General features: G+C 41.2%; 1 protein-coding gene across 2 annotated transcripts in view; it reads left to right on the top strand.

Annotated features, from left to right (window-relative positions):
- The window catches only part of CD80 (CD80 molecule), a 29,926-nt gene extending 19,336 nt beyond the window's left edge, over nucleotides 1-10,590 (top strand). The window contains exons 4-7 of one of the 2 annotated variants that reach the window (XM_037045562.1): nucleotides 601-882; nucleotides 5,620-5,751; nucleotides 6,940-7,055; nucleotides 10,559-10,590. In XM_037045562.1, coding sequence (XP_036901457.1) covers nucleotides 601-882; nucleotides 5,620-5,751; nucleotides 6,940-7,040 — 515 coding nt within the window. In that variant the 3' untranslated portion in view covers nucleotides 7,041-7,055; nucleotides 10,559-10,590. Of the gene's footprint in view, nucleotides 1-600; nucleotides 883-5,619; nucleotides 5,752-6,939; nucleotides 7,366-10,558 lie in introns of those variants that run through there. The other variant, XM_037045561.1, reaches the window with a different exon arrangement.
- Nucleotides 10,591-26,949: the final 16,359 nt, after the last annotated feature.

The raw sequence follows: 26,949 nt of genomic DNA, 5'->3' as shown, positions 1-26,949 counted from the left end.
ACGTTTAATATAATATTAACTAATAAATTGATAAGTAAAAGAGATCCAGCTTGTGTACCTTAAATATCGGGAAGAGAGAAAAGAAACAAAATAAAAGAAAGAAAGGCAAAGAAAAAGAAAGCCCTGGTAACTGAAAAACTCGGACTCAAATACCAGTTCTGCCACTTACTGTTTGTGATTAGACCTCAACTTCATTATTTGTAAAATACAAATTATATTAGATTATGGAATTACTAATTATATCATATGAAATTACTGATATTTGATTTTCTTAATCTACAACCTACCTCCTAGGGTTGTTGAAAGACAAAATGAGAAAATGCCCAGACCTAAGAAGAATTAAGAGCTCAATAAATGTTGTCTGTTATTTTTCTCTTCACTTCTTGTAAATTCAAGTTGTATGTCAATATTTATTCATGTGAACCTATTTCTTGTTTCCCTAATGACTGCCCTCTTACCCCTATGAAAAGGAATGAAGAATTGCTATTCAGACCAGTGTTAGTCTTTGGAGTATATATGACTACTAATGACTTGTGAAGAGTTATAAATTAGATCTCATTTTTGCACTCATATATAATAATATCCTTTTTCTTTCTTCAGCTGACTTCCCTGACCCAAGTATAACTGACCTTGGAAACCCATCCACTAACATCAAAAGGATAATTTGTTCAACCTCTGGAGGTTTTCCAGAACCACACCTCTCCTGGTTGGAAAATGGAAAAGAATTAAATGCTATCAACACAACAGTTTCCCAAGATCCTGAAAGTAAGCTCTACACTATCAGCAGTGAACTGGATTTCAATGTGACGGACAACCACAGCTTCACGTGTCTTGTCAAGTATGGAGACTTAACAGTATCACAGATCTTCAACTGGCAAAAATGTAAGTCCTGGGGAGTTTCTACAGTGGAAAATCTAAAAAAATAACTCAGCCAGAAACAGTTCAGAATTGTGCATTTGATTGTATTTTCTGTCATATTTTTAGACACATACCTTATAATTTACAAGGTATGACTATAATGTTACTAGATCAATTTTTTTCTTTAATAAAAATTCTAAAATTTAGAGTCCAAGTAAGTGTTATCCATCATATAGTCATCTTAGGAAGTTATGGTAACAATATTGCTGTCATTGAAAGTATTCATCTGTCCTTCTTTGAAATTGCCCTCAGGACTTGGGCAGTTTCTTATTGGTCATCCCCTCTCCACAGTCCCATGGTGTTAAATCATTGTCTTTTGTGGGTGACAGTGTCTTTAAAGAACTACTGGTTCACTCAGAACCAAGTCTGGTGAAGAAGGTGAATGACAAACTACCAATGGACAATGCCTGAAAAAAGAGGTCTTTTTGAGCAAACACCATAACCAGATACTTTACCCTACATTTGGTAAACGTATAGAATCTTCTTTTCCCAAGAAGTAAAATTATCTGAAAATGTAAAGTGCAAAAGGTTGGGTTTATATAAATTTATGCACATCAAACCCATAATGGGTTGTTACAGGAGAGCTCAGATACTTGAAATACATGTCTAACTTGTATAGAGAACAAATAGGCATTTTCTCCACCTCTCATCCCTGCTTCCAACAATATGTTTTGTGACTCCGCAGTATTAAACAACACACTAAGTTTGATATACAATAATATGTAAGTAGAGAGTATAATATATAATGCAGAGCATGTCTTATGTCTCCCTCTTGTCTTTACTTGGAGTAGAGGAGATATTTTTATTTTTAAGATTTTATTAATTTATTTTTAGAGTGAGGGGAAGAGAAGGGAGAAAGAGAGAGAGAATCATCACTGTGTGATAGATACATGGATCAGTTGCCTCTCACATGCCCCCAACTGAGGACCCAGGCCATACCCCGGGCATGTGCCCTGACTGGGAATTGAACCAGCAACCCTTTGGTTCACAGACAGGGACTCAATCCACTGAGCCACACCAGCCAGGGCTAAGAGGAGATATTTAGATAGATCTTTTCTTTTTCAAGTGGATTGTTTAATTATTTTCCTCAAAAGGCAATAATATCAAATTTCCTGGGGAAAATTAATTCAATTACAAAACAAATTTGATGATTTTATTGATAGTCCAACTGCATCTTTCTCTCCATCATCTTTATATATTCTCAAATATGTATAAAATCTGAATCATATAAAAATGCTGAATCATATAGTAAAGATACTTCATTAATTCAACCTTAGTTTTCACTTTATTATTTAACCAATTAGATTGTGACTAAGGTGGGGATTAACAAACACATTAGTAATAATAGCTCCAATCATATTTTATTTTGAATATTATTTACATTTGGAATATAGTTATATGTAATGTTCTAGGAGAGAGGTTGGCAAAATTTTTCAGAAAGGGGCCCAATAGTAAACACTTTAGTCTTGTAGGTCATATGGTCTCTTGCAACAATTTAATCCTGCTATTAAAGCATGAAAGCAGACATAGACCAGACACAAATGAAGAACAGTGCTGTGTTTTGACCAGAGAGGTAGCAAGCTTCATTTGTCCTGTGTGCTGTAGTTTGCTAACTTACAAGAAATAGAATGTAACTCCTCAGATAAAAAGATGGTGCTATTATTTAGAGATGACATTATTAGACTACCCATCTTTATCATCCTTTTCCCTAATATGCCTTCTCTCAATTCTTCCTCCATGCTAAGGATGAGCAGAATCCCTTTTCAGTCTAATTAAAAATAAAAGCTTGTTGCCCTATTAGTCTACATTCACAATGATTAATAAAGAGGTGATTAAATATATGTGTTTATTCATTCCTTTATTTAATCTTTAAGCACTTATCACATAGCAAGCATCTTGCTAAATACTAGGGTTGCCTCTATGGTCAGAGAACTTAAGTGTGTAAATACTTCAGATCTCACTGATTGGACTATAGGCATCATTTAGAGTCAAAAGAAATACTGCATCTGTGGGTAGTCAAGGACTGACTGCATAAGCAAACATAATTAGGTGTAGAGTTCATAGAAATGTTGCAAGTCAATGTGAGTAAAGCTCTACTATATAAATACTCACTCAAAAAAAACCCCATATTTATTAATTCAATAAATTTAGTCTACAATACTTTTAGTCTGGGCTCGCCAAACTTGTTAATCCTTGATGTACTGGAAGACAGACATGTGTGGGTGGAAAGGGATAAATCAGGAAGTCCCACTCCTGGTGTCTAATCATCTGTATGTGCAGATGTCTCCACCTAACTTTGCGGTTAGATTCTAGGTCTGTTCTTGGCATATTAGCAGGTTCCCAGTAGGCATTATGACAGACAGTTTACTGTTACTGGTTCCTCCTTCTTCCCCTTAAACACACATCTTGTCTCTAGGCTGAGTGGGTCTGGAAAATGCATGGGAGTGGCCTCTCAGAGGAAGCTAGGAGTGAGTCCAAATCTGTGTAACTTCTAAACTCTCAAGATAAACAGCAAGAGTTGTAATTTGGGGTATCGTTCTGGTCAATAAAGGCCAGCACTGGTAATCACTTGATGTCTACATGTAATCTGGTACTTTAGGGAAAAAGAAAAAACCAACTTTCCCTAGTTCTCTAAGTAGTAGGTGCACTCTGACCAATTGTGCATTTTAGAATAAATACTGCAGTGTGTAAGAGTTCTTAGAGTCTAGGAAACCAGAGGCAAAGACACCAGTATGGAGGCTACTAGGTAGGAGATGAGAAAAATCTAAGCTGAGGCAATTGCTGCTAGAGATTCGGGGGAAAGGAATCAATTGCAGAGATGTTCTGAATCTAGAAAAGAAAGGCCATGGGAGCATACAGGGTACAAACAGAAGCCTTCGCTCTTATTTGGGTAATTAATGGTAATGCCATTCACTGAAATGTGAGACTGTAAGTGGTACATATGCTGTGGAAAGAATATAGTGAGCTCAGTTTTAATCAAGTGGAGATGCTGGCATCCAACCATCTAGTTGACAGCTGGGAAAACAAATCTGGAGCTCAGAAATGAGATCAGGAATATGATCTACAGATTTAGAAATCAGATGATGTTTCAAATCTTGGGTGTGGATGAAATTACCCAGGAGGACTAGGGCTAGTGAAAAAAGAATGAAACCACAAATGGAGCTATAAGGAAAACCCAAATTTGAAGGACAAAAGGAGGAAGAAGAGCCTATAAAGAAAACCAAGTCACAACAGAAACAGAAGAGTGCGCTGTCATGGAAGTCCAAGAAGGGAAGGGTTTCGACTTTCAAAATTTATCCACAAGGCTTGGTAATCAGAAAAATGAGAGACAGTTAGTAAATGTTCAATATTTATCGTAATCTATTCCAGGGAAATCAGAAGAGGGTGAGCTATTAATATTCCTTTTTAAAAATCTTTGCCCAAGGATATGCTTGTTAATTTGAGAGAGAGAGGGAGAGGGAGTGGGAGAGAAAGAGAGACAGAGAAACATTGATACAAAGATACATTGACTGGTTGCCTTCCACATGCACCCCGACTGAGGATCAAACCCACAACCTTGGCCTGACTGGGGATTGAGCGTGCAACATTTTGGTGTACAGGACAATGTTCCAAACAACTTAGCCACCTAGCCAGGGCTATTCATATTTTTTCTAATTTGTGTTCCTGACCCTTTCTCCAGGTGTTATTGCTAACTATTCCTTAAAGGGGTTGGGGGATAAATGTTGTAGCAGCTGCTGTTGAACAGGAGGGACAGAGCAGGATCACACACATGTTTCTAGTCTCCACCTACACCCTTCCTCACATCCTCCTGTTCTCTCTGTTCCCTGTGTGCTGCAGCTGACAGCCAGTTTGCAGAGTTCTCCTCCAGAGTCATCTCACCTAATACCAAGCCACATACACTCTTAGTTCTTTTCTGGGTCTCTTGTGCCCTTCTAGAAATTTTGTAGTCTGGATGGTGAAAGTGTGCATCTGAAAATGAATGCAAAATGGCTCTTGTAAGTTTAGGCAGCTATGATGAGGGGGGTGTGTATATACATGTGTGCTCACTTGTAAATGCTAAGAGAACATGTTAAGAGAAAGGGAGAAGGCATGATAGAGCTGGATAAGAAAAAATAAGGTGCATATAGAATACAACATCAACTAATTACTTTTTAAAGATTTTATTTATTTATCTTTAGAGGGGAAGGGAAGGAGAGAAGGAGAGAAACACCAATGTACGGTTGCCTCTCGTGTGTCCGCTGCCAGGAACTGGCCTGCAACCCAGGCATGTGCCCTGACTGGGAATCGAACCAGGGTTGTTTGGTTCGCAGGCCCACGCTCAATTCACTGAGCCACACCAGCCAGGGTTCAACTAATTATTAATAATAATGCATAGTAATATATTATAGCTATAAAAATGAGACACCTAGGAAAGGCAGCTTTTAAGGTATTTTTAGAGTGCTTTTTATGCCATCTTAACTCATCAAAAGCTCAAATTTTTTTTTTTACATTCAACATCTGGCATCTGGATATCAGTCGCCCACAAGTATATATCTGATTGATAAGACATGTAAGAAAATGCTATCAACTGCATATTAGAGAGCCGATGAGGCAAAGAAGTGAAAAATACACTTTACAGTTCTGTCAAAATATGAGGTCATACAATGGGTTACAGGCAGTCAAGAATACATTAGAGCTAACACTATTTATTTCCCTCCACAGATGAGCCAACTGCCCCTCCTTTTACTGATAAGTCCCAGACTTGGACCACCACAATTGTATCTGGGCTTGTTCCCTGTGCTGTTCTCTGTGCTGTTGTCTGTGCGGTAATCCTAAAATGCCGACCCAACAGTAGTAAGTGCTGTCATATTATCATCCTGGAAGCCCAAACTCTATTAGTATGGTTTAGCATCTCTCTGAGATTTTAGGCTATTCACATTTTTAGAAAGTCTATGGAAACTTTAGTGTCTCTTTGCCTTGGCTCAGCAGGTTCTCTTCATTCACTAGACAGACATTTCTTAGACACCTATTGTGTGCCTGGCTAGACACTCTACTAGACACTGGAATTACAAAGATAAGAAATCACTGCCCTCAACACACTAAATTCTAATTCAGTCTTTTATTTCCCCCCTAACTTTGTGATATTTTTTTGGAGTCACCAAGACTTGCTTCACCATGTGAAAATGTTTCTGATGCAATGTAATATTCTAATCTTCAATTTGGAATTTGAGAAAAGTCATAAATGATAGGAATGGGGGTAAGAATGCTTTTCCTGGAGGAGGGTTAGATGCACTAATGAAGCTGAGAAACTACATGGCCATGAGTGATTTTGCCAATGCTCAATTCGTCAGAATACATTTTTGGATGAAAGATCAGGAATGGTTGAAGAAGGAAATATCCAGGATATTTTTCCCCTATGAGTTTAAAAGTTTGGCCTTACACATATGCTACTGTCAATCTCTATGAAATGAAGATGAACTGCCAGGCCAGAGCTAAGGCCATAGTCACCCTGGAGTACCTCCTTTTCTTGGAGTAAAAATCATGTACCCTGAGTAAAGAAAGTGGGAAAACCAACCTCTGCTGATTTTGCTAACCTTTGCTAAAGGGTTAGCATAGACTCTCTGCTATGAACAGTTCAATCCATGGGGAGGATGAAAAAGGTCTGGTGGCTCGAAGATGTTTCTGATACAGACTGCCCGGCTTTATACCTCTCGTATAAAGCATGTTCAGATTTCCCATTCTTAGTGCTATGGACATTTGGGGCTGAATAATTATTTGTTTTAAGGTGCTATTCTGTGCATTATAGCATATTTAGAAGCATCCCTAGCTCTACTCACTTTATACCATGAGCATCCTTTGCCCCAGTAGTGACAATTCAAAATGTCCTCTGTTGGGAAGGGGAGTAGGGTAGAAATCACCCCCTGGTTTAAGAACTGCTGCTCTCATTCTAAGCCAATATGAAGGTTTGCTGAAATATATGGGCATGATTTAAAGGAAACTCACCTATGTAGTAAATTTTTATTGTTTATGTTTATCTGTAAGGATGTGCTTCAAGGACGTGCTGCGAGAGGAGGAATGAGGAGAATATACAAATGGAAACAATCTCTCCTATCTACACAAGACGTGCAAAAGTATCAAAATGAACAGAACATCTGGAGGTAGCTCCCTTTAGCCATTCTCTACCAATGTGGGACAAAAAAGACCATGGGCATCAGGAGGCACAGGTTTTATTCCTCTCGGTACCAAATTTAAGAGCCTCTACCTCTTCTCTCACTGATGTGGACTCCAGCCAGCGGGGTCTGTGTGCTGTGGCTGCGATGAACACATTCACATGGACTACAGAAGTCCTATGGCGAAAAGGGACAGCATGGCCGCTCTCTAAGTGAGAAAGGGTCCCAACCCCTGCGTAGACAGGCTTTTATTGCTTTTCTGGGTACATTACATCAAGGATGGTCCTCATTTACTATGCACAGGTTTACTTTAGGTGATTACTTTTTACAGATAACAAAGGAAAGAATGTTGCTAATTACTTCAAAGAAAAGGATGTTTGCAAATCAAGGGGAAAAGGGGTTGAAATGGTTATACTCCATACTTGGGAGGTTTGGCTCAGATTTTAGGAAGTTCCTTTAAGGATAACGCAGAAAACATTTGCTGCTTCAATTTGGGGTGAGGGAGTTTGAGCAAAAAGCAAGCCTCAAGCCGCCGAGGTACAATGCAGTCCTGACTCCCCACAGGAAAACTGACCCATAGGCTCGGTTCCTGTGTGCCCACTCACTCCCCACCGGTTTTCTGAATCAGGCTGGGCTACATTCGCCACTGCCACACAGAACGGTTCCCTGTACCGCACCTTCTCAAAAACCTCATTCAGATTACTCTAAGCAGGTGATTGGCATCTCTCTCCTGTCTCCCCACATACAGTTTGCTTATTGTGACCTCCTTTGTTGTTCCATTCTGCCATCTTGAAATGTATCCCTCTTGTCAGCCAATTCACTGTCCTCCATTATCTGCAAAACACTACTTTATTAAGTTCATTTGAAGTAATATTTCTGGTCTAAATCCTTATTCTGACCAACTCTTTTTCCTTTAGCCCCTAGTACTGATGGACAATTTCATGTCTCTTATGAGTCATTGTGTACTAACTCAGTAACATCTTTACTGCTCTCTACCAACCCAGTCACAAAGCCAAATTTCATAAAGAATTATTTCCCCATGTGATTTCCCACCCCCAAACTCGAAAGAGCCCTCAGTGACTATAGGAAAACCTTCAAAACTTTTAACTTTCCACAATCCAGTTGACTTCTTCAGTCTAAACATCCTCAGTTCTTTCCATTGTTCCTCAAATGGTAGTTTCCAGAAGCTTCAGGTAAAAACACTAGATGTCAATAAATGGAGTTTAAGACCTTAGCTTTGGTCTGGCTGATTCTATATACAATGGAATAATTAGCATCTGGGGTCTGGAATGGTTATTCTTTTAAGGGAGTCTTTTGTGAGTCACAATGCTAACATATCAATTTTGTGTTATCCTAAAGCCCCAAGGTCTTTCATTTAAAAGAAACATTGGAATTTCAAAGACAGATGCTATTACTGTAGACAGTCACTGGGAATACTGGGGAATCTTCCCTATTGGACAGTAAGGCAGCAGGGGGGAGGTTCTTATACTGAATGATCTTCCCTATCCCTGGGTCCAGAGATTCTTCCTCTAGTAAAGGAGGGAGGACAGGAATGGAGGAAAGCCTTTATGCAAGGGAGAAGGATTGCTGTTTTGGAAGGTGGCTTACTCAGTGTCTAGAGGATGGCACTGCTGAACAAGTCAAGCTGGTAGACTGCTTCATGTTTCAAGAAATGGCATTTCAAACGGGCTTCCAAAGTGAGAACTGTTGGCAGACAAACAATCATCTATTTAGTTAGTGGTATGGCTAGTAGCGTAGGGGAAATTGTAGTGAATTCAGAAGCTAGAAACACTGAAGGATCCCCATGATCTAATCCTGAGTGGGTCTTTGGATGGCATACCCAACAGCAGGATACATTTGCCAAGGAAACCATTGTCTGGGAAATGTAGAATAAAACAAAAGGTAACATTGTCATTTAGATTTGGGAGGTGCTTTACCTTTCCAAAAGAAGAATTTTAAATCTTCTTCGGGGGTGCAAGTCCCACTTTCTCTTTCAATATCAACAGCAGCAGCAAGATCTAAGTCTTCCTCAGGCAGCACCTGCTTTATCCGCGTGTGGTGGATCCGAGGCTGGGTTCCTGTGAGCTTAGGGAAGATGGGTTGTTAGCAGTATGTCATAGGGGTTGGCCCATTGCTTAGCTAACTGCTGTTGAGGACCTTGAGTCTTCCAGGTCTTTAGAAAGATTCAGTCTCCTGTGGAATGAGCATAAGGACTCATCAGATGAGTAGATAGCTGCAATGAACAAACTTGGGCAAAGTTGTTAGCGCTTGCCCTAATGTTGTACAATTTTTAAAAATTTTTGATTCACGTTCTAAATCTAAAGAGGGTATTTCTAAAACAGAATCTTGTAAGGGTCTCCCATAAACTATTTCAAAATGGCTTCATTTAAGCCTACTTCAGGGTGCTACCCTAACCCAGAGCAAGTCAATAGGGAGTGATGATCCATTTTAAAAGTGTTTCCTGGCATATTTTCACCAGGGTACTCTTTGTTGTGTGATTCATTTTCTTAGTCTTCCTTGTAGATTGGGGTCTCCACTATGCATGTAGTTTCCATTGAATGTATAGTGTCTGTCCTATCTTCTGGGAGATTTCAGAAGTGAATGACAGTCCATTGTCACTTTGAATGATGTAAGGTAGTCCAAACCTAGGGATTATTTCTTCGAGTAGAAGTTGGCTACTTCAGTTGCCTTCTCAATTCCAGGGGGTATGCCTCTACCGTCCAGAAAAAGTGTCTACGAAAACTAATAAAAATTTAAAAGTTCCTGTGGTTTCAGGCATCTGTGTAAAGTCAACTTGCCAGTCTTCAAATGGGCATACCCCTTTATGTTGTGCCCCCTTTCTTGTTGGGAAATGTTCTGCCTTATAGTTGTTTTTGCCACATATCTCACAAGCTTGGGTGATCCTCCAGATGGTCCATTGTAAATGAGGGCCCTTCAAATGTGGTCTAATGAGGTTCCACCCATAACTGCTCCCTTCATGTGGGTGTTTGAGGATGGGATACACCCTAAGTGTTGACCTTCCATATAGAATTATGGTCCATGTTAAAGAATCTCCATTCATGGGCCCATTCCTCTTGTTCTGTGTAGCAGGGTTTAAATTCTGACAGGTCCAGGTGGGGAATTAAAGCCCCAAGAAGTGGTGGCTCTCAGGCACCTCGTCTGGCTGCTTTATCAGCAGTTCGGTTTCAGTGACTTGTTTGGGAACTCCTCTTCTGAACTCCACTTGGGCAGTGCATTATGGCAATCTGGTTCCATTAATTCACTGCCTCTGGTGATTTAAAAATCTATTCTATAGCCCTGGCTAGTGTGGCTCAGTGGATTGTGTGCTGGCCTGCAAACCAAAGGGTCGCTGGTTCGATTCCCAGTTAGGGCACATGCCTGGGTTGTGGGTCAGGTCCCCAGTGGAGGGCACCCAAGGGACAACCACACATTGATGTTTCTCTCCCTCTTTTTCTCTCTCCCTTCCCCTTTCTCTAAAAATAAATAAATAGACTTCCGGCCAAGATGGAGGTGTAGGTAGATACACTGTACCTCCTTGCACAACCAAAATAAGGACAACAACAGTTTAGAAATGAAAAACAACCAGTACTGACAGAAAATTGAACTGTATGGAAGTCCGACAACCAAGGAGTTAAAGTAGACACATTCATCCAGACCTGTAGGAGGGACGGAGTTGGTCGGCCTGGCAGAGAGGGGTCACAGCAAAGCAGTGGCTGGCAGGCCCAGCGAGGCGGCGGATTGTGGAGGGACACAGTGCACAAGGCAGCTGGCGGACCAGGCTGTCTCACATTGGTGTGCAGATAAACCAGGTGAAACTGGTGAGTGAGACGAACCGTGAAATCCGGGGTCCCAGCTTGGGGAAATAAAGCCTCAAAACACCAGCTACAAACACCTGTGGGGGTTGAGGTGCTGGGAGAAACTCCCAGCCTCACAGGAGAGTTCGTTGGAGAGACCCACAGGGTCCTAGAATGGATACAAACCCACCCACATGGGAATCAGCACCAGAAGGGCCCAAATTGCTTGGGGGAAGCCGGAGAAGTGACTGAAATCCAGCAGAGAGCAGAGCAATCACCATTGTTTCCTCTTGGACCCCTCCCCCACATACAGCATCAAAACCCAGCAATGGGGATTGCCCCACTCTGGTGAACACCTAAGGCTCCACCCTTCACTACGCAACAGGCACATCAAGACAAAAAAAATGGCCCAAACAAAAGAACAGATCCAAGCTCCAGAAAAAATACAAATAAGCGACGAAGAGATAGCCAACCTATCAGATGCACAGTTCCAAACACTGGTAATCAGGATGCTTGTAGAATTCGTTGAATTTGGTCACAAATTTGATGAAAAAAATGAGGGCTATGCTAAGTGAAATACAGTCATCCCCTCACTATATCGCGGTTCACTTATTGCAGCTTCACTGTACTGTGGGTTTAAGCCCACAATACAGTGGGTTTAAACCCACTGTACTTAACTGGTGAGTACCCATATAGAATTTTATATGTTGTTAAAATTACATAGGTTTAAGAGTGTAGAGTGTGTTTAAGAGCATATGAAGTGTTTATAAGAGTGTGGGAAGGATTAATTAGAGAGTGGGAAAGGCTTATAGAAGTGTGGGAAGTGTTTATAAAGCCTTAAAATATATATAAATAATAAAATAAATATAACACTGCTACTTTGCGGATTTTCACCTGTTGCAAGGGTCTCTGGAATGTAACTCCCGTGATAGGTGAGGGCTCACTGTAGTTTTCGTGGAGGAATGTTCAAGCTTAACACAAAATTTGATGCAGATTCATCGCTCTACTCAATCAGTCATTTTGAATGTGATGGCTACACAGTACACATGCTCACTCAATGGCATCTGCTTCTCCCACTGACTAGTATGGTGACATTGTTATTGTTCACACAGGCACATTCCAGTCCACTCTACTTGAGTGCCAGGTTACATGGATGTCACATGAATTGTTCTTATTATATTAACAATGGCTGGACTTTTTTCTGGATAGACCTCATACACCTGTATGAGGCTAATGGAAATATTACTGGTGTTTTAGCCAGTATTGCATTTTTCATGGTGTTTTCATTTGTCATTCATCTACTTTTCTGTCAATTTCAGAAGAAAGTAGGCCTATCCACAGCTAATTTGCTGTGACGTGGAGGAGGAACAATGGGACTAAACTGTCCCTCTTCAACCTAGCTATTGCTTTAACTCTCCGAAGGGATAGTTTAGTTTAAAAGTTCACATTCGACTGGTTCATATTGGACTGACAATGTCCTTAAATGGTTTTATACCAGTTTAACCTCTTTTGTAAAATATTTATGAGAAAGTTCTAATTTAAAATAGGATACATTTTAGCCCTGGCTGGTGTAGCTCAGTGGATTGAGTGCGGGCCTGCGAACCACACGATCGCGGTTCGATTCCCAGTCAGGGCACATGCCTGGGTTGCAGGCCAGTTCCCGGCAGGGGACTCATGAGGGGCAACCATACATTGATAGTTCTCTCCTTCTCTCCTTCCCTTCCCCTCTAAAGGTAAATAAGTAAAATCTTTAAAAAAATAAAATAGGACATATTTTAAAAGTCTCGGTATGCAGGGCCATGTGCAGACCCACTTGTGGCGCAGGCAAGCACACTCTTGAAATCAAATAGCCACTGCTACGAGAGCCACTCACTCCGCCCGTGTCTTAGCCTCCGCCGTGACCCACCAGCTCAGATGCTGAAGATATCTGTTATTGCTGTGGTGGGTCTGGTCATCTTGCCAAGAACTGTGATCTTCAGGAGGATGCCTGCCGTCACTGCGGCCAAGGTGGCCACATGGCCGAGGACTGCGAGGAGCCTAAGGGAAAGCGAGAGCAATGCTGCTGCAACCGCAGCAAACCAGGCCATCCGGCTCATGACTGTGACCATGCAGATGAGCAGAAGTGCTATTCTTGTGGGGAATTTGGACATATTCAGAAAGACTGCACCATAGTGAAGGGCTGTAGGTGTGGTGAAACCGGTCATGCGGCCATCAACTGCAGCAAGGCAAGTGAAGTCAGCTGCTCCCGCTGTGGTGAATCCGGGCACCTTGCACGGGAATGCACAAGTGAGGCCACAGCTCCATTTTCCTCTGTCCCCCCTCCTTTTTCTGATTGATCATTGTATTACTTTTTCTGGATCCTCTTCACTGGCCAAAGGTTGGCAGATAGAGGCTACCCCCAGGCCAGCGAGCTTTACTTGCCATGTAAAAGGAGGAAAGGGGTGGGAAAAAATGGACTGTCTGCATTTAAACTACCAAATAAAGTTAATGTTTAGTTGGGTAAAGGTATTATATATAATGCTTTGTTAAAGAACCTCTTTTCCTTGCCACTGGTGAATAGGAACTGATGAATGTGAAGAGTTGAATCAGACCAGTAAGCCCATTCTGGGTTTCTTGAATATGTTCCCATATCAGGAAAACCAATTCTGAAAGTGTCTGTGAGCTTCCATAGATAACTTTAATTTTAGCATAATGATGACCTTGGATTGTCTGACATCAATATCTGTTAAATAACATCAATCAACATCCGTATCATGCCCTACATAGATCATACAGGTGAATGGGAGTAAACAAAATAAAGAGATAAATGTGTGTTTAACATCTGCAAAGAAAATTGGAATAAAAGCCTAAACAGGAATAACTTGGTGTTGCTACTTGATATGAAAATGACAAAGGTTTAGAGCACATTTTCTGGCAAAGATGAAATCTAAAACCTACCTATGGGTTTTAGGAGTAAACATCCATGTTCAGAGTAAGCATACTTTGGAATTGTTCAGAAACTGCAGAGAAATGCATTTTCACAGAAATCAAGATGTTAGTTTTGTATACTATATCACTTAGACAATTGTGTTTCATTTGATGTAATCAGTTCTAAAAGTCATGGAAAAAGCAACTGAAGTCCTAGATAACAGAAATGTAATTTTAAACTATTCAATAAAGCTGGAAGGAGAAGAGGAGTTTGACTAAAGTTCTTTTTGTTTCAAATTTTCATTGATGTATATAAGTGCAAAATGCCATATTAAAGAGTAGAATGTGGAGTACTGAAAAAAATCTCCATCCAAAGGATTTTTATTTTATTTATTGTTGTTCAGTTACGGTTGTCCCTCATTTTTCCCCATTGATCTCCCCTACCCCACACCCCCCAAACTCCTAGTGTCAATCCCCCCCATTGGTCATGCCCATGAGTCCTCTATTCATGTCCCTTTGCTTGCCCTTTCCCCTTCTTTCCTCCATTATCTTCCTCCCCCCTCACCTCTGGTCACTGTCAGTTTATTCTTTATTTACACGTCTCTGGTTCTATTTTGCTCATTTTTGTTGTTGTTGATTAAGTTTCACTTATAGGTGAGATCATATGGTATTTGTCTTTCACTGCCTGGTTTACATCACTGAGCATAATGTTCTCCAGTTCCATCCATGCTGTTTTGAATGGTAGGAGTTCCTTCTTTCTTTCTGCTGACTAGTATTCAATTGTGTAAACGTACCACAGTTTTTTGATCCACTGATTTACTGATGGACACTTAGGCTGTTTCCAACACTTGGCTATTGTAAATTGTGCTGCTATGAACATTAGGGTCCATAGGTTCTTTTGAATTGATTTCAGGATTGTTAGGATATAGTCCCAGCAGTGGGATTGCTGGATCAAAAGACAGTTCCATCTTTAGGTTTTTAAGGAAATTCCATACTGTTGGCATGGGAAGCAAGATGGCAGAGGAGTGAATGGAAGACACACTAACCTCCTCCCAAGACCAATCTGAAATTACAACTAAATTGTGGAGAAATCACTTGGAACAAACAAGTGAACAATAGTGAGAGAGAATTCTACCCGTCCTTATAACTTTGGACGAACAGAAGAATCAGCTTCAGCACTAACTGACTGCACCTGCACAATAGCATATAAGATGTGGTGAGCAGAGTGACCCTCAGTTAACCAGCGGGAGGGAAGAACCCACCAAAAAAATGATCCAACAACAATCAAAATTCAATTACATGCAGAGAGCCAACCTAAAGAGCATAAAGAGCTTCCCAATAGCATCAAGTTCAAGAGATAAAGGAGCCTGCACCACTGAATCTCACAGGTCTCCTACCATAGAAGTTCACACCACAAAGTCAGGGAGTCAGAACATCAATTTAAGAAGCAGAGGCAAACAAGTGGGGTTTGCTTATTTTGCTTAGCATGATATTCTCAAGGTCTATCTGTGTTTTCACAAATGACAGTATTTCATCATTTCTATGGCTCAGTAGTATTCCATAGTATATGTGTACCCCATCTTCTTTATCCAGTCCTCTATCTAAGGACACTTTGATTTTCTCCATGTCTTGGCCACGGTAAATAATGCTGCAGTGAACATACAGGGGCACATATCTTTGTGGATGTGTGTTTTTGAGTTTTTCCATAGATACCCAGGAGAGGGATTGCTGGGTCACATGGTAACTCTATTCTCAACTTTTTGAGGAACTACCAGACTGTTTTCAATAGTTGCTGTACCAGTTTACATTCCCACCAGCAGTGAATGAGGGTTCCTTTTTCTCCACACTCTCTCCTACTTCTTTTTGCCTGTCTTGTTGATAACAGCCATTCTAACAAACAGGTGTGAGGTGGCATCTCATTGTAGGGGTTTTTTTTTTAGATTTTATTTATTTTTAGAGAGATGGGAAGAAAGAAGGAGATGGAGAGAAACACCAATGTCAGAGACAAACATTGCTCAGTTGCCTCTTGCGTGAGTCCTGACCAAGGACCAAAACCCCTCAATCCAGGCATGTGCCCTGACCAGGAATCAAACCAGCAACCTTTTGGTTTGCAGGATCATGCCCAACTAACTGAGCCACATCAGTGAGGGCTCATTGTAGTTTTGATCTACATTTCCCTAATAGCTAGTGAAGTTTAACATCTTTTCATATATCAGTTCACTGTTTGTACATCTTCTTGGGTCTTGCGTCTGTTCAGGTTCTCTGTCCATTTTTAATTTGTTTGTTTGGTGTTGAGTTTTATGAGTTCTTTCTGTATTTTGGATATTAACTGTCAGAGCTGTTGTTTGCAAATACTGTCTCCTATTTGTTTGGTTGCCTTTGTGTTTTGTTGGCTGTTTCTTTTGCTGTGCAGAAGCTTTTTAGTTTGATATAGTCCTGTTTACTTATTTTTGCCTTTACTTCTGTTGCTTTGGGATCAAATTCATAAAATGTTCTCTATGGCCAAGGCCCATATGTTTTCTTTTATGTAATTTATCGTTTGAGATCTTATATTTAGGTCTTTGATCTATTTTGAATTAACTTTTGTACATGGGGATATAGTGTAATCTAGTTTCATTCTTTGCATGTGGCCTTCCAATTTTCTCAGTATCATTTATTGAAGAGGCTTTCTTTTCTCCAATTGTATAGTTCTGGCTCCCTCAGTGTTCTCATCTGTCAAAAAGAATTTCTACCTCAGAATGCGTTTTAAATGAAACAATGCATTTAAACCATAGAACAATGACCTGACACAAAGGACATTATATAACAAATATTAGTTATGAGGATATGACAGCTGCACCAGTATGTGTTTTTAATAGCAACTTTTTTCAATCCTCACCTGAGGATATGTTTATCACCTTTAGAGAGAGAGAGTGAGAGAGAGAGAAAGAGAGAGAAACACAGAGAATGACTGATTTCATTGCCTCACACACAAGGCCCGACCAGGGATTGAATGCACAACCCAGGTCTGTGCCCTGACTGGGAATCGAACCCACAACCTCCAACTGGTGGCCAGGGCTGCACCAGTGTGTTTTCACCATGATTTACATGTTATTACTACACTGCATAAAGCATGTTTAATTATCCAATTCATTAATTGCTGACAAACTGGCAATTAGTCAATCTGTTCGTGGTTTCATTCATACTCACATGTAAATTAAACCCCTCTACTAGAAAACACAAAATTAGATGGTTGGTTTTAAAAGTAATTTTGTTTTGCATCACAAAAATATTTATCGGAATAGTAAAAGCAAAAATACAGCTTTTGAAAAAAATAGTACTAACACATTTATGTGTTAATATAATAAGAAATGTAATAAGCAATGATAGTATAATTTATTTAAATATAACTAAGCTGTCTTGTCCTGGCCAGGTATCTCAGTGGTTAGATACACACACATCCCTGACACACAGTTTGGAGGTTTGATCCCTGGTCAGGGCACATACAAGAAGCAGCCAATGAATGTATAAATAAGTGGAACAACAAGTCAATGTCTCTCTCAAAAATTTTTAAAAATAAGTAATCTGTCTTTTAGGTTTTTCCTATTTTGTGGCTATTTCTTGAGGTTTCCTCATGACCATGTAAGGATTATGAGTCTTAACTAAATGCAGCAATTCTTATTTTTGTTGTTTGCTTCAAGTTTTATTAGTCCACTACCTTTATTTTCATTCTGTTAACTGCGTTTCTTTTCAATTCTGTGCTGAGCTCAGAAGAATCCAGAAATTCCAAGGAAAGCTACTTTAGGGATCTAAGGAAGCTCTATGGAATGCTATTTTTAATACCTCAATCAATTTCTTCTAAAGACAGCTTAGTTTAGTACACATGCATACCTTGGAAATATTGCAGGTTTAGTTTTAGCCTACTGCAATAAATCTAGTATGACAATAAAGCAAGTCATATTGTTTTTGCTGGGGAAGGTTCTTGCATTCGATTTGTAAAAATGCAACATCCGAGTGACCTCAGAAGACTGGTGGCATGACAGATCACCTAGGTCTTTCCCCTTGAAGCTTCAACAATCTCAACGGCTGTAATTCCAGAAAGGATTACCTGCTCAATGCACACATGCACCAGAAAGATCCGTGCATTGAAACATCTAAAGCAGGGCAAGTGGGAGCAAACTGGGGAAGTGAGAAAGGAAAAAAGCTCAGGGGAGCCATGGATGCAGCCCTGCAATCTAGCGCTCACCACAATCTCACCACCCTGGAGAAGGAAGGAGTAAGGTTATGGCTGGAACTCCCTTCAGCAGATGGGGCAGATTTAATGAGCATTCCTGCAGGAGTGGGCAGTACAACTGTGGCTGAGCCCACATCCCTGTGGCTGCGCAGGGATGAAGCACAGAGGTGTGGCCACACTTCTGTGCAATTGGTATTCCAGACAGAGAAACAAAGTCACAGTCCTCACCCACCCTCCCATAGCCTGCCTCCCCAGAAATACTTGTCATGGTTCACACCCATCACAAACATGGGGGCATTCACAGAAGGGATAGAGAGGATGACCCTCTGGGCTCCTCCCTTCAGGTGAGCCCCAGCCTTCTGGAAAGTAAAGATACCAGTGGACTCCACAACATATTCAGTACCAGCATCACCCCATTTGATGTTAGGGGATCTTGCTCCTGGAAGAGGAAGATGGACTTTCCATTGATGACAAGCTTCCCATTCTCAGCCTTGACTGTGCCTTTGAACTTGCCATCAGTAGAATCACACTGGAACATGTAGACCATGTAGTTCAGGTCAGTGAAGGGATCACTGATGATAATATCCAGTTTGTCAGGGTTAAAAAAGCCCAAGTGATCAGGCCCCAATATGGCCGAATCAGTTCACTGCAACCTTTACCACTGTATCTCAGGGTTGTGGCTGGCACTCAGCAGAAAGACAAGGCCGTCTGTCTAATAGGAAAAGCCCAGAGCCTGAACAAAATTTTTGACAAAGGAGCCAAAAACATACAACTGGAGAAAGGAGAGCCTCTTTAATAAGCGGTACTGAGAAAACTGAAAAGCCACATGCAAAGGATGATACTAGATCAGTTTGTCCCCATATACAAAAGTTAATTCAGAATAGATCAAAGACCTAAATATAAGATATGAAACAATAACTTACATAGAAGAAAACATAGGTACTAAATGTATAGGCCTTGTTCATAGAGAACATTTTTTAAAAAATTTGACCCCAGAAGCAAGGGAAGTATAGGCAAAAACAAATGAGGGGTATAGGAGACCGTTCTGCATGATGTGGGCTTAGACAGGACCCATACCCATGGATAGGTTCTCCAGTGGGAAATCAGGCCTACAATGTACCTAGGCCGCTTTCACACTTGCTTTTGCTAAAACTCTCTCACCCTGAATTGAGGCTTAAAGTGCTTACTGTAACTTCCTAAAGTCTGTGCTAAACCTCCCCAGTATGGAGTGTAACTGGTTCAACCACTTTTCCCTTTGCATTTGCAAATATTCTTCTTCTGTGATATGATTAACATCATCTCCTTTGTTTTCTGTAACAGGTAACCATCTAAAGTGAACCTGTGCATAGTAAACAAGGACCATCATGTAACGTGCCCAGAAAAGCAATAAAGGCTTGTCAAGGCAAGGGCAGAGGTTTTTTCTCCTCTTGAGAGAGAAGCCATGCTGTCCCTTTTCCTCCACAGGACTCAGTAGTCCATGTGAATTTCTCGTGCTTCATCCACAATGTGGTGGAGCCCATGAGCCTGGGTCCTCATCAGCCAGTGCCAAGAACAGTGACCCAGGGCTATGAGCCGTCGTTGTGGACAACACACCAACTTGGTTGGAATACACACCCATCAGCCCAATTAAGGGCCAACGACACCGAGTGCTTTTCAGTTAGGGTGTAGGGTGTGTTGGATTTCAGAGGAAAAGGGTTTTCTTCCTGGGTCACCCTCTTTTGCAAGCACTTTGCAACTTACCTTCTTTAGTAAGCAGGAGCCTTGCTCTCTTTCCCAAGTATTTGCTGCAAACTTGCGGGCACAGGTCAAGCAGTTAAGAGCTACAACACTGTAAAAACACCCACCAGCCCATCCCCTCAGCACAACCCCCAACTAGGTCTAAGCTTGGGAGAAAGAGCAAAGATTTTGCCTTTAATCAGCTTTAAAAACATCAACTAGTTACAGGACAATTTACAAGCATCTCAGCAAATTCTTTAAGTCGCCTCTTGCGGCCCCTTCAGTTTTGTCTTTTCCCTCCATCCACTGCATAAGGATTTAAAGGTGCATGTGGAGAAAAGGCAAAATCAAGAATGGTTTTGTAATTGCTGTGCTTGCGGTAGGAGGAATTTCAGAAAAAGGTTCTTTTATTTGTTAAAAGATTTCTTTAAAGTTTTCTGCGAATCCTCAACCATGGGAAATGAGCTCTCTAAGGAACAAGAGCAATGTTTTAAGCTAGATCAGCAGCATTTGGGGGCTGATGCTGAATGTCTCCCTGATAAGGGATCTCTAGACCTAAGTTATTTAGGAAAAAGTTGGGCAGAAGTTGAAATAACACGAGGTGGTGTGAGATAAGATTCCAGCTTAGTGTCTCACTCCCTCCTTTAGAGGATTTAATTTGAAAATAATGGCTTGCTTGAATTTTGTTTTTGTATTGAATGGAATGGCTCAGTCTCAAAATATTTTGCTAAACCTCTGGTAAATAGAATAAGATCTCTAATGTTGTTACATCATAAGGATTCTACTCAAAGAATTTAAATCGATTGTTTAAAGAAGGAAAAAAATGTCACTTCCCTCAGACAGTAAAAAGCACAGGAAGAAAAATAATGAGAAAATGTGTCTATAACCACTCTGAATCCTCCTTTTGAAAACCCAGGGACTGCCTCAGTCCTTAGAAGAAGCTGTGCCAAGATTAGCATCCTCCCTTCCTCTTCTCCAGCTCCCCTAAAGTTGTCAAGGGCACTAGATAATGAGACAGCTCCCTTTTGAGCACACTCAAGGAATGCAGTTAATAGATAAGAATTAACAAAAAAGAAATAAATATATCTGCCAGTGGAGAAAAAACTGTTTCTAAAAGCTATGTGTTCATAAATTTATCAATTTAAAGTATGCTATAAGTGGGATGGGAGAGGTGTGACGTGTTAAAAAGTGTTAAGAATTCTCCGTGTTTATGCCAGAGCCATGACCTTTATTGTAAAAATGAAACATAGGTGTACTGTTTCCCGGGGAGAACTAGCCCTTCTCCATGGAAGACAAAGTACCATTTTTTAACTCAGTACCTGTAAACACTGATCATTTCCTTGGGGAAGAACTGGCTGTTCTCCTGGAGGGAACAGTTAGTCAATCAAGTCACAGAAGGCCTGTGGCGCACAATTTTTGTCCAAAACATATTTAGATAGAGCACCCCACCCCCCGCATCTTTCTCACTTTCCTTGAAAACTCTGAACCTAGGAGCTACCAGGTCCTGAGAACAACAGGGCAATTAACTTGCTGTTCCAACTCATTGTAGCGTGCAGAAATAGCCAGGCACTCCAAAAAATGTTTAATATTCCTTGCTCCCAAGCTAAGCAAACTATTAAAAAATGTCCTGGTTGCCAAGCCCTTAGCAAGGCACCCACATCTACAGGAGTTAATCCTCAAGGGCTAAGTTGTCAAATAATTTGGTAAACAGATGTCACTCATTACGCTCTTTTTGAAAAATTCAAATACGTTCATATTTCTATTGATACTTACTCTGGTGTCCTACATGCATCTGCTTTAACAGGAGAATCTGCTAAAAATATAAAAGCTCAATGGCTTGAGGCCTTTAGTCATTTAGGATGGCCTCAACAAATTAAAACTGATAATGGCCCTGGATACTGTGCCCATTCTCCTCAGGTTTTTCTTCAGCGTTGGAATATCCAGTATAAAAGAGGAATACCTTACAATCCAACCAGTCAGGCATTTATAGATCAGGCTCATTATACTTTTAAAAATCTTCTGCCCTGGCTGGCGTAGCTCAGTGGATTGAGCGCGGGCCTGCGAACCACACGATCGTGGTTCGGTTCCCAGTCAGGGCACATGCCTGGGTTGCAGGCTGGTTCCTTGCAGGCTAACTCCCAGCAGGGGACGCACAAAAGGCAACCATACATTGATGTTTCTCTCCCTCTCTAAAGATAAATAAATAAGTAAGTAAATAAATAAATAAATAAATAAATAAATCTTCTTAAGCTCTGGCTGGTGTAGCTCAGTGGATTGAGCACAGGCCTGTGAACCAAAGGATCACAGTTCGATTCCCAGTCAGGGCACATGCCTGGCTTACAGGCCAGTTCCCAGCACGGGACGCAAGAGAGGCAACCATACATTAAGATTTCTCTCCCTCTCTTCTTTCCTTCCCCTCTAAAGATAAATAAATAAAATCTTTAAAAATCTTAAAAAAACAAAAAGGGGGAGCCATGAATCCTCACTCCCATTTGATTATGTTAGCCCTGTTTACCTATAATTTTCTAAATTGTGATGAATTACTCTGTACTCCAATTGAGAAACCTTTTCAGAAGAAGGAGCCAAAGTCATCTTATCCTCAGGTTTTATATAGAGATTCACTGGGATATGGCTCTTGGCAAGGCCCTGCAGACTTCTTAACTTGGGAAGAGGGTATGCTGTGTTTCCATCCCTACAGGTCCTATCTGGCTACCAGCCAAAAGAGTAAAGCCTTATCATGAGTGGGATATACACCAAGCTCCACTACCTGAAGCTGAGAACTGATCAACTGACAGACTAGATGGCCCAGCTGACCCTGAATAACCAGAAGAAAATGGACACCCACACAGCCACTCACAGGCCTGGGTCTGCCAACACAGGAGGATGGGTCCTGCCCCAATGACAGGGGTCGGGGCTCAAGCGCCTCCTGCAGAGGACAACAACCCCTCAGTGCCCCATAATGTTCCCTTTAGGTGTGTCCCTACCACATGAGGGTCATCAAGGCTCTTAGTGCTCTTAGTGCCCTGGTTTCCCAGGGTAGTCAGGCCTAAAAAAGAATGTATAAAATCCTGATACTTGCTTTGCTAATACCCTCAACTTAAATGATGAGGGAACAGGCCTGAAATGAGTTTGTTTCCCCAAAGTTTTATGGCCCTTTAGCTATCTGATCCTGACTCAATAGGCCCTCAGAGTTCTTTGAATGTTATCTATTTGATCGTTACTGCCAGACAATGACTTAATGGACTTAATCTGAGAGTGTGGGTCTTTGGAACTGCAGGTTGCTTATTGATTATAATAATGCTCTGTGTACTTTGATGCATTTGCAAATTATTTTCCCAGGGTCATGTGAGAGACCAGCAAGTAGCAAGCTTTGTAGGATCTACAGCAGTCCTAACTAAAAACAAGGGGGGAAACATAGGAGACCATTCTGCATGATGTGGGCCCAGGCAAGACCCAGGCCAAGGATAGGTTCTCCAGTGGGAAATCAGGCCTACAATGTACCTAGGCCGCTTTCACACTTGCTTTTGCTAAAACTCTCTCACCCTGAATTGAGGTTTAAAGTGCTTACTGTAACTTCCCAAAGTCTGTGCTAAACCTCCCCAGTATGGAGTGTAACTGGTTCAACCACTTTTCCCTTTGCATTTGCAAATATTCTTCTTCTGTGATATGATTAACATCATCTCCTTTGTTTTCTGTAAAAGGTCACCACCTAAAGTGAACCTGTGCATAGTAAATGAGGACCATCATGTAACGTGCCCAGAAAAGCAATAAAGGCTGGTCATAGCAAGGGCCAAGGCTTTTTTTCCTCTTGAGAGAGAAGCTATGCTGTCCCTTTTCCTCCACAGGACTCAGTAGTCCATGTTAATTTATTGTGCCTCATCCACAATGTGGTGGACCCCATGAGCCAGGGTCCACACCAGCGGGGGACTACATCAAACTGAAAAGCTTCTGCACACACAAAAAAACAACAAAACAAAAAGGCAACCAACTGAATGGGAGAAGATATCTGCACACAATAGCTGCAAAAGGGGGTTAATATTCAAGTTATGTAAAGAATTTATACAACTCAACACCAAACAAACAATCCAGTTAAAAACTGGGCAGAGGCCCTGGCAGGGAGTTTCAGTTGGTAGGAGCATCTTCCCATACACCAAAAGGTTACAGGTTCCCAGTCAGGGCACATACCTAGGTTCCAAGTTCTATCCCTGACTGGGGTGCAAATGGGAAGCAACCAATTGATGTTTCTCTTGCACATGAATGTTTCTCTTTCTTTCCTGCCCTCCTTCCTCTCTCTCTAAAATCAATAAATATATCCTCAAGTGAGGATTAAAAAATGGACAGAGGACCTGAACAGGCACTTCACCAAAGAAGACATACAAATGGCCAACACATATATGAAAAGATAGTCAACTTTACTATCTATTAGAGAAATGCAAATCAAAAGTACAATGAGATACCAACCTCACATCTGTTATAATGGCTGTTATCAAGACAGACAAAAAGAACTGTAGGAGAGTGTGGAGCAAAGGGAACCCTCATTCACTTCTGGTGGGAATGTAAACTGGTACAGCAACTATGGAAAAGTCTGGTGGTTCCTCAAAAAATTAAGAATAGCGCCCTGGCTGGTGTGGCTCAGTGGACTGAGGGCTGGCCTGTAAACCAAAAGGTTGCTGGTTTGATTCCCAGCCAGGGCACATGCCTGGGTTTCGGGCCAGGTCTTCAGTTGGGGGCATTCAAGAGGCAGCCACACACTGATGTTTCTCTCCCTCCCTTCCCCTCTCTCTAAAATTAAATAAATAAAATCTTAAAACAATAGAATATTATTGAGAATATTATGTTAAGTGAAATAAAGCAGTCAGGAAAAGCTCAGAACCATCTGATTTCATTCAAATGTGGGATATAAAACTGAAAGTTGCTGACATAGATAGCAGCATGGTGGTTACCAGAGGGCAGGGGGTGTGGGCTGTACAGGCATGGAGGGAGCCTCATTCAGTGACAGTTTAACTCCAGGTGGTGAAGTACACAGATCTAGTATCACAGAGCTGTGCACTTGAGGCCTATATGATCCTATTAACCAATGTCACCCCAATAACTTTATAACATTTTTTAAAACAATAAAATAAAGTAACATTTGTTCTAGCTAAAATTACAAAGCTTTGAAGCCACATGGCTGGGATTCCAGGCCAGAGGTCTTCTTCCAGAGCCAACTGTTTTATCCATCACACTTGCACCTTCACAAACCTTGTTCCTGCAAGCAACAGTATTTTCAAAGTAGGAACCATGAGGTCTAACATTGAGACAAAACACTGAGGTTTTATTCCCCCCTTTGATAGTTAATTCAGCCATCTCACCATCTCCCCTCATTTGGTAAAAGTCACAATCCACGTGACAGCTTCCTTCTGAAGTATCAAACTCCTAGAGTGTAGAAACTGTGGATTATCATATCTATGCTAAGTAACTCATAATACAGCAGACACTTTGCCAACAATACTGACAGAGTAAACACGCTGTTTCTGTAATAATGCTTACCTACTTCATTTTTGTGAAATTCATGTTATTTCAAATGACAAAAATCATTTTTTATTTTTATTAAAACCATATACCACTACATATTTAGGCCCATACTATTACTAGGACCCAGGGGCACCAGGGTTTCACAGACCACTTGCTTTACCTGGTTCTTTTCTCTCCTCCTCCTCCTGATTCCTAGAGGACCCTTTTAAAGGGCTACAAGCATACATACATAACCTGTACAGATCCACATTTGTGGGGACAACTTTGCCTGAAAAGTGCCCCCCATCCACCACAGATGAAAGTGAAACTACCAAGACATGATCTGCTTGGGGAAGAGGTGGCCAATTTCTCAGAGAAGGGCCAGGAGCCCCTTCCTCAACGGCTTTTATTGGGTTGGAATACACAGGAATACAGACGGCAAGGATCAAACAGTAGATAACATTTCAAAGAAATTTGAGGGCTTAGTCTGAGTCAGTGTCTGTCAGGTAGGGGGATTGCAGAAACTTTGGGAGACATACTCATTTCCTGCTTGGACCCTTATCACATGAATGAAAGCACTCTTAGCAAAGCAGGCTTCACAGGATTTTTAGGAACTCTTTCTTATGCCCAATCACCCCAGATCCTGCTCTAGCCAGCAAGGGGCTGCACTGCCTCCCCCATCATGGGTTTTCAGGCTTAAGTGGATTAGAGCCAGGAAACGCTTCTCTCCGAGGACATGGGGACTTGGGCTATGTCAGAATAGCCAGGGGATGAGGGTCCATCACTCCCTCTTTGTTGCAGCCCCCCGAGTCTTTCCATGATGGCCTCCCAAATGATGTCTGGCTTAGGTTTCCCTTCCTCTGAGGGGTCTTACCCGTCTGACTAACTGACCAAGCATTGGAGGCAGGGGATGAAGCAGAGACAAGCTTTGTCTCCTTAGTGGCTTAAGGTCCAAAGGTCACTCACTCAGCCTTAGCTATGGGGGGGGGGGGCAGTTATAACTCCTGAAACCAGGCAGAGCGGTTCCCAACACACATTAATCATTTGGGCAATTTTTAATTTACTGTTATAAAATTTAGGAAAAAAATATTGACCAATCCATATAGATATGTCAAATATATAGATTGATCAATATAAATGTATGTATATATTTAAATTTAAGGATGAGTAAAGTGAGAGTACATTGGCCCAATTCTTGGTTTAAAAAACAGGTAAGAGTTCTTTATGTATTTTGGAGACCAAACCCTTGTCTGAGGCATCACTGGCAAATATATTTTCCCATACAGTTGGTTCTCTTTTCATTTTAATGCTGTTTTCTTTAGCCATGCAGAAGCTTTTTATTTTGATGAGGTCCCATTTGTTTAATCAACAAAACAAACAAGCAAGCAAAACATAACAGAGACACTGAAACAATCTCTGTTTGAGAATAAGAACAATCTGACAGTAACCAGAGGGGAGGTGGGAGAAGATAAAGGGGGAGGGGAGGAGGGTTTTCAGGAACATCTATAAAGGACATATGGACAAAACCAAGGGGTGTCGGGATCAGGGGAGGGAGGTGCGGATGACTGAGGTGGGGAAGGGAGTGGCAGGGAGTAAATGCAAACAACTTTATTTGAACAACAATAAAATAATTTTTTTTAAAAAAACAAGAACAAGCACTGTCACTACAGGTGGTAGTGCTTACAGCTGTCATCAGGGCAACCGAGGAGTAGCCCGATCACCTGCATTCAGTGGACATGGCAACATAGCTCCTTTCGAC

The sequence above is a fragment of the Sturnira hondurensis genome, unplaced genomic scaffold (assembly GCF_014824575.4).
Source record: "Sturnira hondurensis isolate 20B ecotype Veracruz unplaced genomic scaffold, ASM1482457v3 Scaffold0004338, whole genome shotgun sequence".
Taxonomy (NCBI): Eukaryota; Metazoa; Chordata; class Mammalia; order Chiroptera; family Phyllostomidae; genus Sturnira; species Sturnira hondurensis.
This window is presented reverse-complemented; position numbering and strand designations above follow the sequence as displayed.